Genomic DNA, 24,003 nt, shown 5'->3' with positions numbered 1-24,003 from the left:
CGAGATTCTTGATTGTCCCTCAGAGCTGGAATGGGAATTCGCGTTCCTGGATATTGTGTTATTGTCTCCAGGAGGGCCGAGGGGAGTTGGGAATCCGCTTAGCTCCAACTGACAGCCTGTTTAAAAGGAACCAGTTAAAGGGCCGGGGAAGGCCAGAAGGCATCTCTCTCTCTCTCTCTGTCTGTAAATCACTAAACGCCAACAGTCTCATGCGCAGCAGTCTCTTTGAACAGAGTTCCTCAAGTATTTTATCTGTTGCCCTCTTAGATGTTCGGGACTGACATTTTTAAATATTCTAATAACTGTTCAAGAATGGCAGATAAGGAATCGTTTCTTGGCTTCTGTTCACAAGTTCTTAAAGGGTTTTCTGAAAATTCCCCGGAGTTGGATAAATAGTTGGCAAAGTGAAACTTGCAGGGCTATGGAGAAAGAGCAGGCCAGTCTGGATTACTGATATAAGCCTTTCAAAGAGGCAGGCATGATGGGCCGAAAGGTCTTCTGTGCTGTGATACAATGGAATGGCAGCTTTTTTAGTAACACAAACTTGGGATGCCTCTCTGGGTGACGATTTTCCCAGTGATTGGCTGTCTCAGCAATCGGCTCGACTGTTGACCTGTCTCTTGGTGATGGGTTGTCTGGGTGACACACACCTCTCCTGGCGATGGGGCTCTCGTGGTGATGGTTACCACCTCCCCCATCTCTCCTGGCCATGTTGCTGTCAAGTTGACAGGTTCTCCGGAAGATGATCAGCTCGCAATGACGGGTTTCCGCTGCTGCTGGCACTGAATTCCAGTCTACTCTGACTCCTCGCTCCCTGCCGGTGGTTTGTTCCGGAGCCTGCCGCAGACGGCGATGACACGGTCGATGGCGAGCAGGCTCCTCAGGCACCAGATCACAGAGACCAACAGGCACTGCTTGGCGGCCACCACCTCCAGGGGCCCCTCTACTGCTGGCGGCACCCCCTGCTCCCGCAGATTGGCTGCAAAGGTGGCATGGGCTCGCAGGAAGTCCCTGCCTTGGTCCGCCCGTGGGTGAAGGTGCCTGGGGACATTGAGCAAGGCGTCTGCAACGATCCTGCATGCCGCCCTGGTGTTAGGCTGCAGCTGGCTCTCAGCTTCACAGCGGAGGAAATGGTGCATCAGGAACTCAAAGGCACCGCCTGGGGGCAGAACGCTACCGGCTGGTGGCTCCCATTCACTCAGCTCCCAGGGCACTCGCCAGGCTGTTGGATCTGCCAGCAGGTACTGCGGCCCACCCTCACCACCAGTGACCATCATGCCCTCAGTCTGATCCTCAGCTTTGCCCAGCTTCCTGGTTCCCTGTCTCTTACTCCCTTTCTCCAGATCCCCAATTCCCTGTTTCTCACTCTCTCTCTCCAGATCTCCAGTTCTCTGTCTCTCTCTCCTCCTCTCCAGATCTTCAGTTCCCTCTGTCTCGTTCTCTTTTTCCAGATCTCCAGTTCCCTGTCTCTCGCTCCCTCTCTCCAGATTTCCAGTTCCTTGTGTCTTGCTCTTTCTCTCCAGATCTCCAATTCCCTGTATCTCGCTCCCTCTCTCTAGATCTCTAGTTCCCTCTGTCTTGTTCTCTGTCTCCAGGTCTTCAGTTCCCTGTCTCTCTCTCCTTCTCTCCAGATCTCCAGTTCCCTCTGTCTCGTTCTCTTCCTCCAGATCTTCAATTCCCTGTATCTCGCTCCCCCTCTCTAGATCTCTAGTTCCCTCTGTCTTGTTCTCTGTCTCCAGATCTTCAGTTCTCTGTCTCTCTCTCCCTCTCTCCAGATTTCCAGTTCCTTGTGTCTTGCTCCCTCTCTCAGGTCTGGGCAGGAGGAACATCAGCAGTTTGAAGGCACCGTGGATGACATCACGGTGCTGCTCTGCCAGTCCCAGGGCGGGCGCGCAGACTGCCAGGCAGTGGGCTCGCAAGCTGTGGCGACCCGAGAATCCCACCAGGACCTGCCCGCCGGGCCCTAGAGGGACTGGCCTGGCGAAACTGGCCGGCACGGTGTCTGCAAGCTGGGCCTCTGCCACCCGGGAGAGCGGCTGGGCTCCTGTCAGCCTCCTGACCAGGCACAGGTCCTCGTCCGGCAGGCAGTCCACAACCGAGATGCCCTGCCGACGGGCTAGCTCCAGCACACAGGGCGGCTGCCGGGGCCCTGACAGTAACAGCCCCACCCCCAGGGCTCGCAGGCGAGCCACGGCCTCCTCTGCCTGGGCCCAGGCCCAGTGCCGAGCCTCTGCCAATCTGGCTGGTGACACCAGCTGCAGGGTGTAACCGGCCTCGGTCAGAGGGGGCAGCAGGCTACCAGCTGCAACCAGCACTCTGGTCTCCCCCTGGCCGCAGCGCAGAGAGAAGCCACGGCTCAGCAGCAGCCCCTCCAGCACCTTGCTGCTGCCCACAGGCAAGCCGGGCACCGTCGCCTGCAGGCCGGGGAAGCAGTCGGCTGCCAGGCTGAGTGCCGGCTCCATCACCCCATCCCCCAGGCACTGCAGGAACTCGCAGGCCAGCTGGGTCAGGAAGGGGGCGTGGGATGGGCTGACCTTGCCCCCAAAGTAGGCGCCCAGTACCCGGGAAGCCTGTTCCCTGGGTAGGTAGGGGTGCCCGCCGGAGAGATGCAGGGCTGAGCTGCAGTGGGGGGCCAGGTGCTTGGTCAGTACTGGTCCCAGCACCTCCTGCTCCAGCCGGGCGAGCCCTCTGGCTAGCTGGAGTCGCCGGGCAGCCTGGCAGGCGGGCATCCCGTCTCCAATCTCCACTCGCGATGCCCGCAGCATGGCAGCAAGTAACAGGATGAAGGACTTGGCTCCATCTCCAACGAGGCTGCAGTGAGCTGACACACTCTGCACCATCAACCTGCGAGTAAAAGGACATAACTCGATACAGATCATCAGCAATAAACCCTGATCCTCAGCCTTTAAACCCCTCACCCACTAATACCCACTCTGCAAATGCCACCCCGTAACTCCTACCCCAAAACCCCCATACTCTGTATCTAACCCCGTGCTGTACCTGTCCTGGGAGTGTTTGATGGGGACAGTGTAGAGGGAGCTTTACTCTGTATCTAACCCCGTGCTGTACCTGTCCTGGGAGTGTTTGATGGGGACAGTGTAGAGGGAGCTTTACTCTGTATCTAACCCCGTGCTGTACCTGTCCTGGGAATGTTTGATGGAGATGGTGTAGAGGGAGCTTTACTCTGTATCTAACCCCGTGCTGTACCTGTCCTGGGAGTGTTTGATGGTGCATTGTTTGCTGGAGCAGACGAGTGAAGGAGCAGAGAGAGAGCTAAGATTTTACCTGTTAAAAATCTGTTTAAAATAAGTTTAAAGCACTTTGTTCTTTGTAGAACTGTTTAAAGCATTTATTTACTGTATTTACTGCTTTAAGAATTCTGAGGGAGTGGTTAGCAGGCAATTGTGGGCCATCAGATTTAAATCAGCGCCAGGTTTAAAAGGAGGCCTGGTGTAGACAGCGGGCAGCGTCGGAGCGGGCAGCGGAGTGAGGGGGAAGCAGAGTGAGTTATTAGGGCTTAATATCAAAAAGGGCTGGAGGGAAAAAAGGCCAGGTGAGTTCGTTTGAAAAAACAAGGAAAAAAAATTTTTTTTAAGACTACTACAGTGAATAATGGAGGGGCATGTGATGTGTGGTTTCTGTATGATGTGGGAACTGGTGGACCCCAGGGTCCTTCCCAGTGACCATGTCTGCAGTAAGTGCAGGTTGCTGGAGGAGCTCCAGCTCAAGGTGGATGAGCTGGCCTCTGAGCTACAGTCACTGAGGCTCATCAAGGAGAGAGAGGGTGCCATTGTCAATGGGGTGCAAGTGACATCCACCCCCCCTAGACTGGCTAACTCTAAGGGTCAGGGACAAGAAGGGGCTGCTGGGAGGAGGAAGGGGGGTGAGGAGCGGAGGCCTCAGCCTCTTAATCTGCATAACAGGTTTGAGGTTCTTGCTTCCAGGCTGGACGAGAACGAGGCAGGTGAGGTTGGTGAGCAAACTGCACACGGTACAGTGATGCAGACGCAGGAGATAGGCAAAGAGAGGGGGAAAAGGAACGTAGTAGTGATTGGGGATAGTGGGGTGAAGGGTATTGACACTGTCCTTTGTCACAATGACAAAGTGCACAGAAGGGTGTGTTGTCTGCCTGGTGCTCGGGTACGGGATGTCGCAGCTGGGCTGCAGAGGAACCTGGAGTGGGAGGGTGAGAATCTGGTCGTTGTGGTACATGTGGGTGCCGGTGACGTAAGCAAAATGCGGACTGAGGATCTGGGGAGGGAGTATGAAAAGCTGGGAATGGAATTAAAAAGTAGAACCGACAAGGTGGTTATCTCTGGGCTACTGCCTGAACCGAGTGCAGACGGGCATAGGGTTGACAGGATTAAGGATGTGAATGGGTGGCTCAGGGATTGGTGTGGGAGGAATGGGTTTGAATTTATGGGGCATTGGCACCAGTATTGGGGTAGGTGGGACCTGTTTGGGCGGGATGGGGTTGGTCTGAACCGTGCTGGGACCAGAGTGCTGGCGAATCGAGTAAAGAGGACTGTAGACAGGGCTTTAAACTAATTGGGGGGGGGGGTGATGTTACGAGGTCTAAAGTTAAGGAGAGGGTACAGGTAAGGGAAGAGGCCGAGGATGTCCCAATAATAGAGGGAGTAGGGGGCGTGAGTATGGTTGGTGGCATTACGGCAAATAGGGTCCAGGTGAAGGCTGGGATGAAAGCGCTTTATCTGAATGCACGAAGCATTCGGAATAAAGTGGATGAGCTGGTGGCGCAGATCGACACAAATGGATACGATCTGGTGGCCATTACAGAGACGTGGCTGCAGGGTGACAGGGACTGGGAGCTGAATGTACAGGGCTATCAAGTGTTTAGGAAGGATAGGCAGGAGAGAAAAGGGGGGGGCGGCGTAGCTCTGCTGATTAAGGATAGCATCACGGTGGTAGCAAGGGATGATATTGGAGCCAAGGAGCAGAGGGTGGAATCGTTGTGGGTGGAGATTAGGAACAGCAGAGGGAGGAAGACGCTGGTGGGTGTCGTCTATAGGCCCCCGAATAATGATCTGGAGGTGGGGCGGGCTGTTAACGCGCAAATAAGTGCGGCGTGCAAGAATGGGACGGCCGTAGTTATGGGGGATTTCAATCTGCATATTGATTGGTCGACCCATGTTGGACGCGGAGGGCTCGAGGAGGAGTTCTTGGAATGCTGCCGGGATAGTTTCCTCGAACAGTGTGTGTTGGAGCCGACGAGGGAGCGAGCTATCTTGGATCTGGTGCTATGTAATGAGGCGGGTAGAATTAGGGACCTTACGGTGAAGGATCCTCTTGGGGAGAGTGATCATTGTATGGTGGAGTTTCTGGTGCAGATGGAGGAGGAGAAAGTGGGTTCCCGGACACGCGTCCTTTGTTTGAATAGAGGGGAGTACGGTAGGATGAGAAGAATTGGCGAATGTGGACTGGGGGAGCACGTTGGAGGGAGGGTCTGCTGAGGAGCATTGGAGGATCTTTAAGGAGATCTTTCTTGGTGCTCAGTGGAAATTTATTCCGATGGTCAAAAAGGACCGTAGGAGGAGAGGTAATAAGCCGTGGATAACGAAGGAGGTGAAGGAAAGTGTTAAATTAAAAGCGGAGGAATTTAGAGTAGCTAAGAATAGTGGGCGAGAAGAGGATTGGGAGAGGTTTAAATGTCAACAAAGATTGACAAAGAAGTTGATAAAGAAGGGTAGGAGAAACTATGAAGCTGGGCTAGCGCTTAATATAAAAAAGGATAGCAAGAGTTTTTATAAATATATAAAAAGGAAGAGGCTGGCTAGGGTGAACGTTGGTCCTTTAGAGGATGAGAAAGGGGACCTAGTGGTAGGGGATGGGGATATGGCTAAGGTATTGAATAACTTTTTTGTTTCTGTCTTCACGGAGGAGGACGTGAATAATTTGCCGGGTGTTAGCGATGGAAAGGTGGTAGGACTGGAGGGTCTTAATGACATTACTGTTACTAGAGAGGCGGTGCTCGACAGACTGGAGGGGCTGATTGTGGACAAGTCCCCAGGACCGGATGGAATGCATCCGAGGGTTCTGAAAGAAATGGTGGAGGTGATAGTGGATGCCTTGGTGGTTATTTTCCAGACGTCGCTGGATTCCGGGGAAGTGCCGGATGATTGGAAAACGGCTAATGTTACGCCGTTGTTTAAGAAGGGTGCCAGGCAAAAGGCGGGGAATTATAGGCCAGTTAGTTTAACGTCTGTGGTAGGTAAAATGTTAGAATCTGTCATTAAGGAGGAAATTGCAAGGCATCTTGAAGGGAATTGCTTGATAGAGCAGAGTGCCCCAGGGGTCGGTGCTGGGGCCTCAGCTTTTTACCATTTATATAGATGATCTGGAGGAGGGAACTGAGTGTAGGGTGTCGAAATTTGCTGATGACACCAAGATTGGGGGAACGGCAAATTGTGCGGAGGGTGTGGAGAGTCTGCAGAAGGATCTAGATAGGCTGGGCGAATGGGCCAGGAAATGGCAAATGGAATTTAATGTTGGCAAGTGTGAGGTGGTCCACTTTGGTAGGAATAATGGTAGGAAGGACTATTACTTACGGGGCGAAAAACTGCAGCAGGCGGCGGTGCTGAGGGACCTCGGGGTCCTTGTGCACGAGTCGCAAAAACCCAGCTTGCAGGTGCAGCAGGTGGTCAGGAAGGCGAATGGGATGCTGGCCTTCATAGCGAGGGGGATTGAATATAAAAGTAGGGAGGTCTTGCTGCAGCTGTATAGGGCATTGGTGAGGCCGCAGCTGGAGTACTGTGTGCAGTTTTGGGCACCGCACCTGTGCAAAGATATTTTGGCCTTGGAGGGAGTGCAGAGGTTTACTAGGCTGATACCGGAGTTGAGGGGGTTGAGCTATGAGGAGAGGCTGAATAAACTAGGCTTGTACTCGTTAGAGTTTAGAAGAATGAGGGGAGATCTCATTGAGACGTATAAGATGATGAATGGGATGGATAGGGTAGAGGTGGAGAGACTCTTCCCGCTCAAAAAAGACAGTAGGACTAGGGGGCACAGCCTCAAGATAAAGGGGGGGTGGTTTAGAACGGAGTTGAGGAGGAACTTCTTCATTCAAAGGGTGGTGAATCTCTGGAATTCTCTGCCCGTTGAAGTGGTGGAGGCTGCCTCGCTAAATATTTTTAAGACGCGGGTTGATGGGTGATAAGAGAGGGGATTAAGGGTTATGGGGAGAGGGCGGGAAGGTGGAACTGAGCCGCGACAGATCAGCCATGATCTTGTTGAATGGCGGGGCAGGCTCGAAGGGCTAGATGGCCTACTCCTGCTCCTATTTCTTATGTTCTTATGACAGTGTAGAGGGAGCTTTACTCTGTATCTAACCCTGTGGTGTACCTGTCCTGGGAGTGTTTGATGGGGACAGTGTAGAGGGAGCTTTACTCTGTATCTGACCCCGGGCTGTACCTGTCCTGGGAGTGTTTGATGGGGACAGTGTAGAGGGAGCTTTACTCTGTATCTAACCCCGTGGTGTACCTGTCCTGGGAGTGTTTGATGGGGACAGTGTAGAGGGAGCTTTACTCTGTATCTAACCCCGTGCTGTACCTGTCCTGGGAGTGTTTGATGGAGATGGTGTAGAGGGAGCTTTACTCTGTATCAACCAATACTACACCACTTTGGTGCAAACCTGGCAGCCGGGTGTTCCAGTAGCAGTGACTCCAGTATCGTGCGCCCATCCTTGGTGATGAGGATGTCTCCAGTGGCTCTGACAAACAGCACCTGACGACCTTGAGGCCCGAAACACTGCACCACAATACTCTCCAGGCTTTCAGCCATTTGTACCAGTTTCTCAATCTCCATCTCAGTCAGACTGCAGCTCCACATGCCCCGTAGTCAACCTGGATCAGAGGAACAACACACACTGAAAATCAGTGAGGAACATTCATCAGTTGTACTTTGCACAGTGAAACAGACCATTTAAGTTTATTTATTTACTTATGTTATTCGTGTCACAAGTAGATTTACATTAACACTGCAATGAAGTTACTGTGAAAATCCCCTAGTTGCCACACTCCGTCACCTGTTCAGGTACACTGAAGGAGAATTTTAGGTGCCCAATGCACCTAACCAGCACTCTTTCGGACTGTGGGACGAAATGGGAGCACCCGGAGAAAACCAACACAAACAGTGAGAACGTGCAAGCTCCACACAGGCACTGACCCAAGTTGGGAATCAAACCTGGGTCCTTGGCGCTGTGAGGCAGCAGTGCAAGTGATTGTGCCACTGTGCGAGTGTAGCTGTACATGTCAGTGTAAATCTCCCTCTACACTGTCCCACCAAACACTCCTAGGAAAGGTACAGCACAGGATTAGATACAGAGAACTCCTTCCACACTGCTCCCACAAACACTCCCAGGACACGTACAGCACAGGGTTAGATACAGAGTGAAGCTCCCTCTACACTGTCCCCCATCAAACACTCCCAGGACAGATACAGCGCGGGGCTGGATACAGAATAAAGCTCTCTCTGCACTGTTCCCATTAAAGACTCCTACTGCAGGTAAAGTACAGGATTACATAACAGCTCCTTCCTCCATATCCTGACTGTCGAACCAACAGTGAAACTTCCTATGAAACCGTGCAGATTCCTGCCTTCAACAGCATTATGAAAACACAGATATTTGTCACTATCCAATCAGGTAATTGAGTCTGACCAGGGGTCTGTTGCACCTTGTAGGGTACAGTACCTTCCACAGGTACTCACCTCCAGGTGGGGAATCTTCAGTCCAGTCCCTCGATGAGTGGCAGCTGCTGCAGTACTTTGCTGTGTTTGGAAATCCATCATGTCCGGCCTGGGAGATCACAGTAGAATTGAGATTTGGTTTAAAAAAAATTCAATGAAAGATAGACCCTCACTTTCTTACCTCAGGACATCCCAAAATGTTTCACAACTAATGACGTACTCTGAGTGTGGCTGCCATTTTAATGTAGGCAACACATCAGCCATTTTATGCACAGTAATAGGACTGAGGAGTATGAGTCGGCCTTTCTGCCCTTGAAGTCTGCTATACCGTTCATAAAGATGTGGCTGATCTGACGATGGCCTCAACTCCACTTTTCTCTCTACTCCCGCACCCCTCATGACCCTCAACTCCTTTATCTACTAAAAATCCATCTAACTCAGTCTCGATCAGGCCTCCACTGCTTCCTGGGAAGAGGATTCCTCAGACTAACAACACTCAAAAGAGAAAAAATTCATAGAATAAAATCATAGAAGCCCGACAGTGCAGGAGGCCATTCGGCCCATCAAGTCTGCACCAACCACAATCCCACCCTGGCCTTATTCCCGTAAGCTCGTGTGTTTAACCTGCTTGTTGCTCTGAAACCGTGCGACAATTTAGCATTGCCCCCCTAATCTACACATCTTTGGAGCGGGGGAGGAAACTAGAGCACCCAGAGGAAACCCATGCAAACAAAGGGAGAATGTACAAACTCCACACAGATGTGACACAAGACCTGGGTCCCTGGCGTTGCAAGGCAACTGTACCGTCCAACAAATCTCACCCACAAGAAGAACCATCCTTTTACTCTCCACCCTGTCAATCCCCTCAGGATCTTATATATTTTGAGAAGATCGTCCCTCATTCTTCGAGCTCCAGTTCAGGGCCAGCCTGTAGGGTAATCACCAACAAATGTAACATACACACGGTGACCTTGATTCAGGGTTGCAGGATTCCATTCCCCTCATCCTCCCCCTCCCCGTCCCATTCTTCTGCATGTTAACAGCTGTAGAGTATTTAACGTTACCTTTCCGGGGGACAAGGATGCCTGTCGGTTTACGATCTTATGCCCAACGCTGCGTAGCGCTCCCACAGTACTGCACTGGGTGTGTCAGCCTCGCATTTAAGGCCTGGTATAAAGCATAAAATAAACCCAATCAGACAATGCATGACTATCCAGTCAAACCAACAGCCTTTCCCCCTAATCTCACAGCGACCTCCAATCCCGCACCGATCCCCCGACCACACCGACTGCCACCCCCTAACTCCACACTGACCATAACCACACACCAATCCCCAACTGCACACCGACCATAACCCCACACTGACCACTATCCCCCTAACCCCGCACCGACCCCTGACCCCACACTGACCACCATCCCCCTGACCCCACACTGACCACCATCCCCCTGACCCCACACCGACCCCTGACCCCACACTGACCACCATCCCCCAACCCCACACCGACCCCTGACCCCACACTGACCACCATCCCCCTAACCCCACACCGACCCCTGACCCCACACTGACCACCATCCCCCTAACCCCACACCGACCCCTGACCCCACACTGACCACCATCCCCCTAACCCCACACCCACCCCTGACTCCACACCGGCCACCAGACCCCACACCATCCCCCTGACCCCATGCCGACACCTAACCCCACACCCACAACCATCCACCCCTCTCCCCCTTTCGATATTGCAATATTTTAACTTAAAGAGAAATGGACAGAAAAAAAATGACACAGAACAAATAGAAAACAATGTTCTGACCAAGCATCTATGGACCCGGAACATTAACTCAGTTCTCTTTCTTGAGAGATGTTGGCAGACCTGCTGTATTTTTCCAGTGTCCTTGGCACTTGATTGGAAATAAAACAACTTTTTAAAACTTCCTAATGAATTTTCTGCACAGGAGGACCTGGAGGCCGATCCACCTCAATTCTCTAAGAGAGATCCAATCCTGGAGGGTTGTGGTCACCCACTGTTTGGAGGGATGGTAGCTGGATAAGGAGCTGTATGACCTCCTGGGGAGGCGAAAGGTGCAGAAGGGGTTGCAAGCTTCTCCCTTTCTGGGGTCCAGGCTGGGCTGGGCTATTGAAACAAAAACAGAAGTGCCAATAAACTGGAGCAGTATGGTGGCACAGTGGTTGACACTGCTGCCTCACAGCACCAGTACGGATTCAATTCCAGCCAAGGGTAACTCTCCGTGTGGAGTTTACAGATTCTCCGTGTGTCTGGGGAGAACTCCTTGGTTTCCTCCGGGTGTTCCATATTCCTCCCAGAGTCCAAAGATGTGCAGTTAGGTGATTGGCCATGCTAAATTGCTCCTTAATTCCAAAGAGGTGTTGGATAGGGGGATTAGTGGGGTAAATGTGCAGGTTTGCAGGAATAGAGTGGTGGGGAGGGCCTGGATGAGAGCTGTTACAGACAAAACGTATCAGCTCGCAAAAAACAATACTTCTCACTGTATCCCAATAAGGCAACAATAATAAATCAAATCACAATTCTCTGTCAGAGAGTCAGTGCAGGTTTGATGGACTGAATGGCCTCTTCTGCACATTAGTGGTTCTACGGTAATTCAGCTGGTCTGGCTGCATCTGTGGAGAGAGAGAAAGAAAGACGCAGGGTTAATGAGTCCGCTATGACCTTTTACAGATGAAGACAAATAACTGTGGACGCTGGAATCTGAAACAAAAACAGAAATATGCCTGAAAATCCCAGCAGTTCTGACAGCGTCTGTGGAGAGGTGTTTTAATAATAATAATAATAATTAATTATTATTAATTAAAATAATAATTCATTATCCCCAGCATCTCCACATTGAGAGAGAATAGAGCCAATGTTTCGGGTCTGGATGACCCTTGGTCAGAGCTGGTTACTGAATGAGTTCCATCCCTCAGACCGTACCCCAGGATATGAATGATGCTGGGGGTCAGTGAGGAGCCAGCCCTGGGGAAGGGGGACACTGGCCCTGGGGAGAATGAATCTTTCCCTCAGCCCCTGTGTCTCTCACAAGGAGCTCAGCTAATCCATCCCCTCTGATTGACCAATAGATCAGCTGGCTTGACCTTCCCAGAGTGGCTGCGGCCTAGTCCCTCAGGCTGCACCCACTTTTTTTTCCCTCTCTCCCCTTCAGGCGGTTCTTTGGTCACCCCGGCAACAACAGGACCCCCACCCCCCCCCAACCAAAAAAAACCCCACCAACTCCACGTGATCGCGACGTGCCGTCGCACTCTGATCGGGCCGTCGGACGGCCATCTTCGTAAAGGCAAGCGTTCGTGCAGCCATCTCAGTGAGCGGGCGGCCGGCCATCTTAGTGAAGGAAAAAGTTCGATCTGCCATCTTGGTAAGGGAGAGGGCCTGGTGGGCCGGCCATCTTGGTGAGGGCACACGGGTTGTCATCATGGTGAAGGAAAGATCCGTCGGTCATCTTGGTGAGGGAATCAGGAGACAGGAGTGTCTCTATAAAACCGTAAAATATGGGATTGGCAAAGTTTGACCCGCCCATCTAACTCACTAGTATTGCCAACCAACTCTTCACAATTGTCACCCAACTGACATGAGAGGCGACAGTGGCACAAGGTTAACGCTGCTGCCTCACACCGCCAGGGACCTGGGCTGGACTCCCGGTTTGCACATTCTCCCCGTGTCTGGGTGGGTGTTCTGGTTTCCTCCCAAGTCCAAAGATGTGCTGGTTGGGTTGATTGGCCATGCTAAATTGCCCGTTAGTGTCAGGGGGACTAGCTAGGGTGAATGCATGGGGTTATGGGGATAGGGCCTGGGTGGGATTGTCGTCATTGCAGACTCGATGGACTAAATCGTTTCCTTCTGCAATGTAGGATTCTATGATTCTAACTGTCTACAATTGATGGCTTTTGATGGCCAATTTTTAGCTATGGGGATAGGGCATGGGTGGGATTGTAGTGCTGCCGATTTGATGGGCCAAATGGCTTCCTCCTGCACTGTAGGGATTCTATGAATTGTCACCTAACTGTCTACAATTGCCACCCAACTCTCTATTCTAGTTACCAAAATGCCTATCATTGCCACCTTTGCCTTGTTACCCAGCATCGCATATAAAAACATAAGAAACAGGAGCTTGCGCTGCCATTCAATATGACTATGGTTTATCTGAAACGGCCTTTCCCTTCTGTCCCCCACAATTCACTCTTTTATTAAAACAAACATCCAACTCAGCCTTGAATATATTCAATGACCCAGCTTCCATTGCTACCTGGAGAAGGGAATCCCCACTAATAATGACCCTCTGAAGAAGAAATTCCTCCTCATCTCCATCTTCAGTGGAAGACACCTTACCTTTAAACATAGCCTGGTTCTAGATTTTCCCACAGAAGGAACATTTTCTCAGCATTCACCTTATCAAGCCTCCTTCAGAATCTCACATATTCCAATCCAATCACCTTCACCTCTCATTCTTCTAGGGCACAGAATCAAAATAATTGGCAAAAGGAATAGAAGTGATGGGAAGAAATTTATTTTGCCTGAAGGGCGATTGGAGTCTGGAATGAACTTCCTGAGAGGATGATAGAGGCAGGCAGATTCGATCGAAGTATTGCAAAAGGAATTGGATTGTTATCTGAAAAGAAAGAATGTGCAAGATTACTGGGATAAGGCAGGGGCAAATAGGATGGTACGGTAGCCTTGTGGTTAGCACTGCTGCCTCACAGTGCCAGGGACAGGGGTTCGATTCCAGCGTTGGGTGACTGTCTGTGCGGAGTTTGTACATTCTCCCCGTGTCTGCGTGGGTTTCCTCTGGATGCTCCAGTTTCCTCCCACAGTCCAAATATGTGCAGGTTAGGTGGATTGGCCATGCTAAATGCGTGAGGCTACAGAGCTAGGATGGGGGTGGGGGCCTGGGTGGGATGCCCTTTCGGAGAGTCAGTGCAGACTTGATGGCCAGATGGTCTCTTCTTACTCTGTAGGGATTCTACGTTTCTAAGGATTGGGACAGTGCAGAATTCTCTTTCAGAGCGTCCTTGCGAACTCAATAGGCTAAATGGCCTCCTTCTGTACTGTAAAAATCCTGTGATTCTAAACTCCAATGAGTTTCCTGTGCAATATATCCTGATAAGGCACCCCTTCTTCCCAGGAACCAACCAGTGAATGTTCTCTCTTAATGTGGACCGATATTCATTTTGTCTGGAGTCTCAGGAACGTAAAACATGAATTCATGCAACTGCAAATCTAAAATGAAAATTTGGAATATACAAAAACTAACAGGTTGGGAAAATACGCCACCAAATTAAAAACGCATTCAAAATAGCTTTCTGTCTATAGATAGATGGTGAGAGGAAACATCAGTGCCATTTGAAGTGATAATTTTTCTGTCCATAATGCAAATCATTAACATAGATTGTAAGTAGTTGAGATTCCAGCACTGATTAATGTGGCCCTCCATTAGCTCCTGTTAGTTCTCTATCCATGCTAATATATCATTCCCAACACAACAAACTTTTATGTTGCACAGTTACCTTTTATATGGCATCTCATCAAATGCTTTTGTGGAAATTCAAAATGTACTACATGTACTGTTTCCCCTTCATCCACCTCATTTGTTACATCCTCAAAGAGCTCCAATAAATTTGTCAAACACAATTTCCCTCTCTCAAGACCATGTTGACTCTGTCTGGTTGCATTACGATTGTGTAATGGATCGTACTTTTTACCAATGACAGATATTGGGCTATGTGATCTTTACTTCCCTATGTTCTGTTTCCCTTTTTTCTGAAATAAAACATAGAAATCAGGGGCAGGAGTTGGCCATTCAGCTCTTCAAGCATGTTTTGCCATTCAACGTGATCATGGCTGATCTTCTACCTCAACGCCATATGCTCATGCCCTCCCCATACCCCTTGTTTGGAGAACTTTTGCTACACTTATTCTATGGCAAGTATATCCTTTGTTAGGTAAGAAGGTTAAACTCAGCTTCATATATGTGTCATCACTGAAACCACCCGTTTTCACTTCCATTACATTGTGTGACTTTGCCATGTCTCATCTCTCTGCTGCTGAAACCCACATTCATACCTTCATTATGCCTAAACTGCACTTATTCTAATCCACTGTTGTGTGGTCTCACACATTCCGCGTAATAACTGACTCAAGAATAGCTTCTTCACTGCTGCCATCAGACTTTTGAATGGATGTGATAATTCCCTTGACCTGCATGGGAAATTGCTAATTGACCACCCAGTTGGGCTTGTTGAATACTGTAGGGATTGGTAATTAGCTAACTAGGCAGAGCTTACAGTGGCACAGTGGTTAGACCTGCTGCCTCACAGCACCAGGGACCTGGGTTCAATTCCTGACTTGGCTCACTGTCTGTGCAGAGACTGCACGTTCTCCCCAGATCTGTGAGGGTTTTCCTCCGGGTGCTCCGGTTTCATAGAAATCCTACAGTGCAGGAACGGGCCATTTGACCCATCGAGTCTGCACTGAGCACAATCCCACCCAGGCCCGATTTCCATATCGCTACAAATTTACCCGTTAATCCCTCTAACCTACGCATCTCAGGACAATAAGGGCAATTTTCGCACGGCCAATCAACCTAACCCGCATGTCTTTGGACTGTGGGAGGAAACTGGAGCACCCGGAGGAAACCCGCACAGACACGAGGAGAACGAGCAAACTCCGCCCAGACAGTGACCCAAGCTGGGAATCGAACCCGGGTAACCCGGGCGCTGTGAAGCAGCAGTGCCAACTAACCACTGTGCTACTGTGCCGCCCATTCCTCCCACAGTCTGAAGAACCGGCTGGCTAGGTGCATTGGCCGTGCTAAATCTCTCTCAGTGTACCCGAACAGGCGCTGGAGTGTGGCAACTAGGGGATTTTCACAGTAACTTCATTACGATGTTAACGTAAGCCTGCTTGTGACACTGATAAATAAACTTAAAAATGTTGAACCTCACCCAGTCTGCAGGGGAATTCGGGGGAATTGATGGGGACAGCTCAAGCCCCGCCCCCCCCCGCCCAGCCACGCCCACAGCCAGAGCCACGCCCAAAGAGTGGAGCGGCCCGTCCTCCAGGCCCCGCCCCTCGGTCTCTCCCCGCCCACTCCCGGAGGCCCCGCCCCTCTCCTGGTGCGCCCAACCCGGATTCTCGCTGCGCGCCTGCGCACCAATCTCCAGTGTCTGGCAGGGCCGTAGCCGCTGTGGGTCCGGGAGGAGAATCAGGACAGTCCGAGGATTGGGGCCTAGTGCTGGGAGGGGATCAAAGCCCAGCGCTGGAAAGAGCTAGGGCTAGGGTGGGGGAGCTGGAATCAGACTGAGAGCAAATCCCCATCAACTGGGCTTGAGGAGGATAGGGAGAGAGAGGGAGAGAGAGATAGATCCCAGAGGGAGGGAGAGAGGGATTGAGATCCCTGGGTTGGGGACAGAAGAGGAGAGAGATTCCTGAGGGGGAGATCCCAGAGGGGGAGAGACAGAGAGAGAGAGCAAGGGAGGAAAAGAGATAGAAACTAGAAAGAGATAAAGAAAGTGGAGGGTGGGGGAAAGGTAGAAAGATCCTGGGGATAGGAGAGGGATTTGGAGACTGATTTCCCCCCATACCCTCAAGAGAGGGGGGAGAGAGAGAAACAGGCAGGCAGAGAAAGATCTGGAAGGTTGGATGGAGTGAAACAGACATTGGTATAAGGAAAGAGAGAGAGAGAAACACAGCCTAGGGTAGAGAGGGAGTGAAAGATACAGCAATCCCCAAAGTGGGGGAGACATAACGAGGGAGGGAGAGGAGAGGAGAGGAGAGGACTCACTGTGGGAGAGAGACTGGGAGGAGGTGGGATTGACCCAGGGAGGATAGATAGAGGGGCGACAAACTGATCTTTGGGAGCGGACAGGCAGAAAGATCAACCAATCTGAAGGGGCAGAGGCTGAGGTCTCACTGGGCTAGAGGCACAAAGAGGTGTCATTGCAAAGTGAGAGATCCTGAGGCTCATTCTGTGTCCTGGGATGAGGTGGTGATGGAGTGGTAGTGAATGGGCTGGCAGTAGCATCGAGATATTGGAACCGACACAGAAATAGGATTGGAGGAGGGAGGGATCGGCAAGTGAGGCCGAGGCTGAAATAGTGGAGGGTTTGGGGGGGGGGGGGTGGTGGGGAGGACACTGATGGGCAGAACGAGCTGGGGTTCGGAGACCAAGAGGGGTAGGAGGAAGGGCTCGCTGCCCTTGTCATCTCAGAACTGCTGGCTCGCTGCACCTGTACCCGGAGGTTTCTGCAGCTTTGGACAGAATGTGTGAGAACAGCAGAGGTAAGCAGCATGCATGCAGGCTTGTGGGGCTGAGGCACTGGGGTAAGTGATGGGGTGGGCAGCAATGAGGAACATTCCAGTCAGGTCTCCAGCAAACTGTGCTTAGTGGGTGTCTATGTCTGTTCCACATCCCGTTTCCCTTGCAGTCACACTGACAGACTGGTTAGATATTGGGGAGGGAAACTGCAATTGCACAGACGTGGTGCATGCTGCATGTTGCTCTGTCAATAATTTCCCTGACTCCTTTCGCCACCCCCAAGTGTCACCCACACAAGAACAAGACAAAACGGGCAGCATGGTGGCACAGTGGTTAGATTGCTGCCTCACAGCATCAGGGACCTGGGTTTGATTCCCGGTTTGGGTCACTGCGTGCAGTTTGCACATTCTCCCCGTGCCTGTGTGGGTTTCCTCTGGGTGCTTCGGTTTCCTCCCACTGTCCAAACATGTGCTGGTCAGGTTGATTGGTCATGGTAAATTGTCCCTTAGTGTCAGAGGGACTAGCAGGGTATATAGGTGGGTTTACGGGGATTGAGGCTGGATGGATTGTGGTCAATGCAGACTCTGGGATGAATGGCCTCCTTCTGCACTTGTAGAGATTCTATGAAAAACCAAGCAAGAATGATTTGCATTGAGCTTGTACCTTTCACAACCTCCCAAAGTGCTTTACAACCAGTGAAGTACTTTGGAAGTGTAGTCACTGTTCTAACACAGGAATTGCAGTGGGGAATGTATGCACAAACCAAGCTCTCAAGGAGTCTTGTGATCACAGTCACGTAATCTGCTTTTGTGATGTTGTTTGAGGGATGTGTGTCGACCCAGAATAACGGGTATAACTTCCTTCTCCCTCTTTGTGCCCTATCAGAAGGGTAGGTTTCCTAAGTGGGACAGTGATGTAGATTTAAAGTCATTCACCAAAGGATGAGGGGGCAGGTGTGGAGAACCTTTTCACCTAGGTGGCAGCAGGATCTGGAACTCACTGCCTGAAAGGGTGACAGAGGCAGAAAGCCTAACTGCATTTTAAAAAGCTGACGGAGATGCACTCGATATGTTGTACTTGGATTTCCAGAAGGCATTTGGCAAGGTGCCACCTCAAAGGTTATTGTAGAAAATAAAAGCTTATGGTGTAGAGGGTAACATCTTAACATGCATAGAAGATTGGCTGGCTGGTAGAAAATAGAGAGTATGCATAAATGGGGCTTTTTCTGATTGGCAGGTTGTGATGAGTGGACTGCCATGAGAGTTTGTGCTGAGCCCTCAACTTTTTACAATTTACATCAGTGACTTAGATAAAGGGAGTAAAGACATGGTAGTTAAACCTGCGGATGACGCAAAGATAGGAAAGTATGTTGCCGAGAGGATATATGGAGGATGCAGACTGCTGGAGATAGGTAGAGTAAATGGGCCTGAACATGGCAGATTTTTAAAGTTTATTTATTATTGTCACAAGTAGGCTTACATTAACACTGCAATGACGTTACTGTGAAAATCCCCTGGTCGTCACACTTGTACGTCTGTTTGAGTACGCTGAGGGAGCATTTAGCATGGCCAATGCACCTAACTAGTATGTCATTTGGAACGTGGGAGGAAATAGGAGCACCTGGATGAAACCCACACAGACATGGGGAGAATGTGCAGACTGTGCACAGTTACCCAGTGGGGAATCTAACCCAGGTCCCTGGCGCTGTGAGGTAGCAGTGCTAATTATTGGGCCACTGTGCTGCCTGGGGTATAATATGAGAAAATATGAAGCTGTTTACTTGGCAGCAGGAATAGTGGGACTAGGCAACAAATGGTTCGGCACAGACAAGAAGGGTCAAAAGGCCTATTTCTGAACTGTAATTTTCTATGGTTCTAATAAAAACACAAAAAAATTCCCAAAACAGAAAACAGCTTTAGAATTCTGAGGTGCAGTGGGATCTAGATGTTTGAGTGCGTGAATGAACGTTATCGTTTATTGTCGGAGAAGTGATTACAAAAGTAGGGAGGTTATGCTTCAGTTGTACAGGGCATTGGTGAGCCACATCTGGAGTATCATGTACATTATTGGTCACCTTGTTGAAGGTAAGATATAAATGCATTAGAATCAGTTCAGAGATTGTATGCCAGACGAATACCAGGAATGGGAGCGTTGTCTTGTGAGAGAGGATTGGAGAGGTTCGTTTTATATCCATTGGGGTTCAGAAGAGTGAGAGGCAACGTGATTTAAACCTTTAAGATCCTGAGGGATATTGACAGGATGTGGAGAGGATGCTTCTTCTTGTTGACGAATCGAGAACTAATTGCTGTTTACAAACAAGGGGTTGCTCACTTAAGATGGAGGTGAGGAGAAATTTCTTCCTCAGAGGGTAGAGCGTCTCTGGATCTCTCTTCCTCAAAAGGCAGTGGAAGCAGCAACTTTGAAAGTATTTTTAAGGCAGAGCGAGTGAGATACTTGATTAAAAGGGGGTGAAATGTTATCTGGGGTCAGCAGGAATGTGAGGTTCAGTAAGATCAACCACGTTCATATTGAATGTTGAAGCAGGCTCGAGGGGCCGAGTGGCCTACTCCTCTCCCAGTATGTTAGTAGTGCCTGTGGCTGACAGGGCTATGGATCAAGAACTGTGATCAGGCTGGATACGCCTTTTGTTCTCTCCAATAGAGGCAACACAATGGGTGGAATGTCCTGCTGTGCCTTCCTCTTGTCACATCGCTATGCCTGGTTCTTGCATGTGCACACAGTACATGTTGCACACACACAGTGGTGAGCTTGCTGAGGATTTCGCCTAAACAGGGCCAGTTAAGTGCGACGTTACACTCCAAGTAAACAAAGATACCAGCTGTGCTGGATATTAGAGCTGGCCCTGTTTGAACGTCGATTCTGGGTGCCTACGGAAAGAGTAGCTTGCAAGGCTGAGGGAATTGAGCTCCCAATTTGGGGCTTCCTTCCACCTGGAATTGTATTTGCCATTTCCCTCGTCAGATGTGTGCCTTCTTTGGCCATTCTTGAGTGTGCTGTAAATGGGTGTAGCATGTCAGAAGATGAGCACTTGCGGTTTGGCCACAATATTCTGCATTGCCAGTGACCGAGCTGCCTGCAATGCAGTTGTGTCCACTTTGGCGCACAGATACAAATTGATGCCTATCTTTCAGGCTAAGACTGCTATTTAGATTTATTTGCTGGATATGTAAGTATACAGGACAATTAGCAATGACAGAGCAAAGATTGCCAATTTAAAAATATTATTTACCTTTACAGAATCTTTCAACTAAGATTGCGATTGGGGCCAGTCCCATTCTCTTTGATGTACAAAATAAACATTCGACACCAGATTGGTAATAAAAAATACTCCAGAAAATCAGTAATACTTTGCTTCTCCGTGTGAGATTCCAACAGTTCAGATCAATGTAATGTAAATATACTTCTGACTCATTTGGGCCATTCAGATTGATCACGTGAACTGCCAGATTGTGGCACTTAAGAGGACTTTGCCATTTTCTTGTATGACTTCCTCGTGAACCTGCCCTGGCAGGGGCCCTGGCAAGACTTGCCATCAACAGGTCAATCCGACCTGACTATATGCCCCTCTACCGCAGCTACATTTGTGGCTGGGCATCCCTGGAAAGGGAGCATGCAGTGTCCGAGGGCACAGTCTACGCCTTCCGTGCCCGCTGGGCACTGCAGGGGCTGGGGTGTATTATCGACCCCTTCAATCACATTTTAGTTTGATGTTTTAAGTTTCCTTTCTACTTTGACTTTTGTTTCGGGCAGTTCTCCTTGTGGGAGCTGCCCCCTTTTAATTTATCCCTTAGATCATTTGATTTAGATTAATTGGTTAGTCAGAAAGATTGATTGCTAAATTAGGTGGTTTGTGTGTGAAACACCTAGCAACTTGTGAGAATCCGCAAGATTAGTGGACGTCTGGTATTTCAACCGCAAGCAAGAATCTGATACAATGAACATGTCGTGACTTCTCTTTCCCCAGCCCCAAGGAATTCTGCCAATGTGATACCTCATCCAGCAACCTCGATGTCCCAGAATGGCTTTTAGAGCGAACTTTTACAGCATAGAACCAGGCCTTGTGGTTTCTGCCGATGTTTGTGCTGTAGTCCTCCTCAACTCCTCCTATCGGAACACCCCTCTAGTCCTTCTTCCCTCGTGTGCTTACCAGCTTTCTCCAAAATGCAGTTGTACCCTTGTCCTCAAAAAATATATCTTGAGGTTGCTCCATCCACACCCCCACCTTTCGCTAGCTAAAGACTTCCCTGTTGGATCTTGTATTGTTTTAATTTATTTTTCCCCGCACCCTGAATCACAGTTGGGAAAGTAACCGTCTCGCTGTAAACCCACAGCACCCTGGCTTGGTTTGTAACAAGAAGGAAGATCTGCTGACTAACAGTCACTTGTTAGTCTCCACTCACCTGATGAAGGAACAGCGCTCTGAAAGTTAGTGGCGTTTACTACCAAATAAACCTGTTGGACTTTAACCTGGTGTTGTGAGACTTCTTACTGTGTAACAGTAACTTAGGCAGGGCTGGATTAATTGAGGAAGGTCAAAAGGACACATTGAAGGCAGATCTTGTCCAAACAACTTGCCTGAGATCGTTGATGTGGCAACAGTGAGGGTCAAGTAAGGTGATCCGGTTGATGTGGTGTGCATGGACTTTGAGATGGCAGCTGAAATCTAAAAGATTGGACAGCAAAGATGGAGCCAGTGGCATAAAGGGAAACAGTGGCTGTAGAGGGAACAGGATTGGCTGTAACACAGGATGTGGAGATGCCGGCATTGGACTGGGGTAAACACAGTAAGAAGTCTCTCAACATCAGGTTAAAGTCCAACTAATTTATTTGATAGTAAACTCACAAGCTTTCGGGGTTTGCCCCTTCGTCGCGTGAATGGAGAGTTCTGGCCTCATATGCCCTGTCTGAGGCCAGAACTCTCCATTCACCTGACGAAGGGGCAAACCCCGAAAGCTTGTGAGTTTACTATCAAATAAATTGGTTGGACTTTAACCTGGTGTTGTGAGACTTCTTACTGTAACACAGGAAACAGAGAGCAGTGGGGAATGCTTGCTTTTCAGACTGGGTGTTGGTTAACAATGGAATTTCCTCGAGTTGGTGTAAAGACCCCCGATTTTCCTGTTTTGTGTTCAGAAACTTTAGTGTAGAGCACAATTTCAAAAATTTACAGCTGACAAAGTATTGAGAACTGCAATGAGGATAGTAACAGACTTACTAGACAGTGGTTAGCACTGCTGCCTCACAGCAGTGAGAATCCGCAAGATTAGTGGACGTCTGGTATTTCAACCCCAAGCAAGAATCTGATACAATGAACATGTCGTGAATCGAACCCGAACATGTTGGGTTCGATTCCAGTCTCGGGAGACTGTGTGGAGTTTGTATGTTCTCGTTGTGTCTGCATGGGTTTTCTCCAGGTGCTTGTGCTTCCTCCTACCCTCCAAAGATGTGTAAGTTAGGTGGATTGGCCTTGATAAATTGCCTGTTTTGGAGGCAGAGATAGACCATTGTCTTCTGGCTGAAGGTCCCTGCTTCAGCTTTGTTGTTTACACTGAGGTGCTGTGTTTGCCCCATTGTGGAGGTTAGGATAGTTGTGGAGCCTCCTCCTCCAGTTAGCTCTTTAATGGTCCACCGTTAATGGTCATTCATGACCAGACGTACCAAGTCTGTAAGAGTTCACATCCAACCTGTTGGTTGTGGGATCACTTGGCTCTATCACTTGCTGCTTTCGCTGTTTGCCAAGCAAGTAGTCCTGAGTTGTAGTTTCACTGAAAGGGTGGCACACTGATAGTGGTTGGCACTGCTGCCTCACTGCACCCGGTTCGATTCCAGCCTTGGGTGACTGTCTATGTGGAGTTTGCACATTCACCCCGTGTCCTCTGGCTGAATCATAGAATCCCTACAGCACAGAAGGAGGCGATATGGCCCATCAAGTCTGTACCGACCGACCACAATTCCACCCAGGTCCTATCCCTATAACCCCACACCTTGTTCATCCCCTGACACAATCAACCTAACCCGCACGTCTTTGGTGCTCCAGTTTTCTCCCACAGTTCAAAGAAGTGCAGGTGAGGTGGATTGGCCATGGCAGATGCGGAGAGTTATGGGTACAGGGCAGAAGGAAGGATGGATTAGGGTTAGCCCAAGTTGTGCAGGCTCAAAGGGCCGAATGGCCTCTTGCTGCGCTGTATGGATTCTATGGTCCTGTCACAACTCTCTTGCTTTTGTACTGTACACAATCAAGCATCACATATGATTTACTGAGCACTTTCTCAGCCTGTCATAATGAAGAAGAGCAGAATTAGACCATTTGGCCCATCAAGTTTGCCCCACCGTTCAAGCATGGCTGATATGATTTTCATCCCCATTCTCTTGATTTCTCCCTGTAATCTTTGATCCCCTTATTGATCAAGAACCTATCTATCTCTGTATTGAGAAACTCAATGCCCTACCACCTTCAATAATTTATTCCACATATACACCAGGCCACTTTGCTCCCTCAGCCCTTTATTTTCTGTGGTCTCTCCTTGTTCTACTGACCAAATTGTATCACTTCACATCTGAAATGGAGGTGGTATAGTGGTCTGGCCTGGTAATCCAGAGACCCAGCACAAACCTCTGAGTTCAAATCCCACATTGGCAGATGGTGAAAATGGAAATCTGGAATTAGAAGTCTAATGATGGTCATGTCTGTTGTAAAAATCCCATCTGGATCACTAATGTCCTTTATGGACGGAAATCTGCTGTCCTTACTCGGTCTGGCCTACGTGTGCCTCCAGAGCTACAGCAGTGCGGTTGACTCTCAACCGCCCTCTGAAATGGCCTAGCGAGCGACTCATTCAGGAGTAATTAGGGATGGGCAATAGATGCTGGGGCCCTATCAGCGGCGCCCACATTCCGTGAATAAAAACAATTCTTTTTAAACTTCTCGGTGGGATTTTCACAGTTTTCATTGTTTCACAGCAACGTCGTCGCAACGTTAATGTAAGACTGCTT

The 24,003-nt window shown here is 49.7% G+C and overlaps 2 protein-coding genes across 10 annotated transcripts in view; one reads left to right on the top strand and one right to left on the bottom strand.

Annotated features, from left to right (window-relative positions):
- Window positions 1-65: 65 nt before the first annotated feature.
- Window positions 66-11,909, bottom strand: bbs10 (Bardet-Biedl syndrome 10). Of its 4 annotated transcripts, XM_080196295.1 has the most exons (6): window positions 11,859-11,909; window positions 11,250-11,344; window positions 9,768-9,870; window positions 8,725-8,812; window positions 7,649-7,859; window positions 66-2,844 (listed from the first exon to the last, which is right to left on the bottom strand). In XM_080196295.1, exons 5-6 carry the CDS (start codon window positions 7,843-7,845, stop codon window positions 795-797), a joined length of 2,247 nt encoding a protein of 748 aa, XP_080052421.1. In that variant the 5' UTR covers window positions 7,846-7,859; window positions 8,725-8,812; window positions 9,768-9,870; window positions 11,250-11,344; window positions 11,859-11,909; the 3' UTR covers window positions 66-794. The 4 variants fall into 4 exon arrangements, with proteins under 4 accessions (XP_080052421.1, XP_080052422.1, XP_080052419.1 ...); XM_080196296.1 differs by lacking the exon at window positions 11,250-11,344 and having other exon boundaries at window positions 11,859-11,894; XM_080196293.1 differs by having other exon boundaries at window positions 11,250-11,888.
- Window positions 11,910-16,878: 4,969 nt separating this feature from the next.
- rxrba (retinoid x receptor, beta a) overlaps window positions 16,879-24,003 on the top strand; it is an 82,585-nt gene continuing 75,460 nt past the window's right edge. For all 6 annotated transcript variants that reach the window (XM_080196292.1, XM_080196289.1, XM_080196291.1 and 3 more), the window contains exon 1: window positions 16,879-17,012. Coding sequence is in view for 4 of the 6 variants with exons in the window: in XM_080196291.1 (XP_080052417.1) it covers window positions 16,994-17,012 (19 nt within the window). In the remaining 2 variants the exon portion in view is untranslated. The remainder of the gene's footprint in view (window positions 17,013-24,003) is intronic.

The sequence above is a fragment of the Carcharhinus amblyrhynchos genome, chromosome 9 (assembly GCF_965287045.1).
Source record: "Carcharhinus amblyrhynchos chromosome 9, sCarAmb.v2.hapA, whole genome shotgun sequence".
NCBI lineage: Eukaryota > Metazoa > Chordata > Chondrichthyes > Carcharhiniformes > Carcharhinidae > Carcharhinus > Carcharhinus amblyrhynchos.
Note: the sequence above shows the minus strand (reverse complement) of the source record. Positions and strands in the feature narration are given on the sequence as shown.

Bases quoted from the DNA above. Each gene is read 5' to 3' on its own strand.
- bbs10 (XM_080196295.1), bottom strand. From the start codon at position 7,845: ATGTGGAGCTGCAGTCTGACTGAGATGGAGATTGAGAAACTGGTACAA. The intron at 2,845-7,648 runs GTTTGCACCAAA...TTTTACTCGCAG, and splicing joins CTGGAACACCCGGCTGCCAG to GTTGATGGTGCAGAGTGTGT.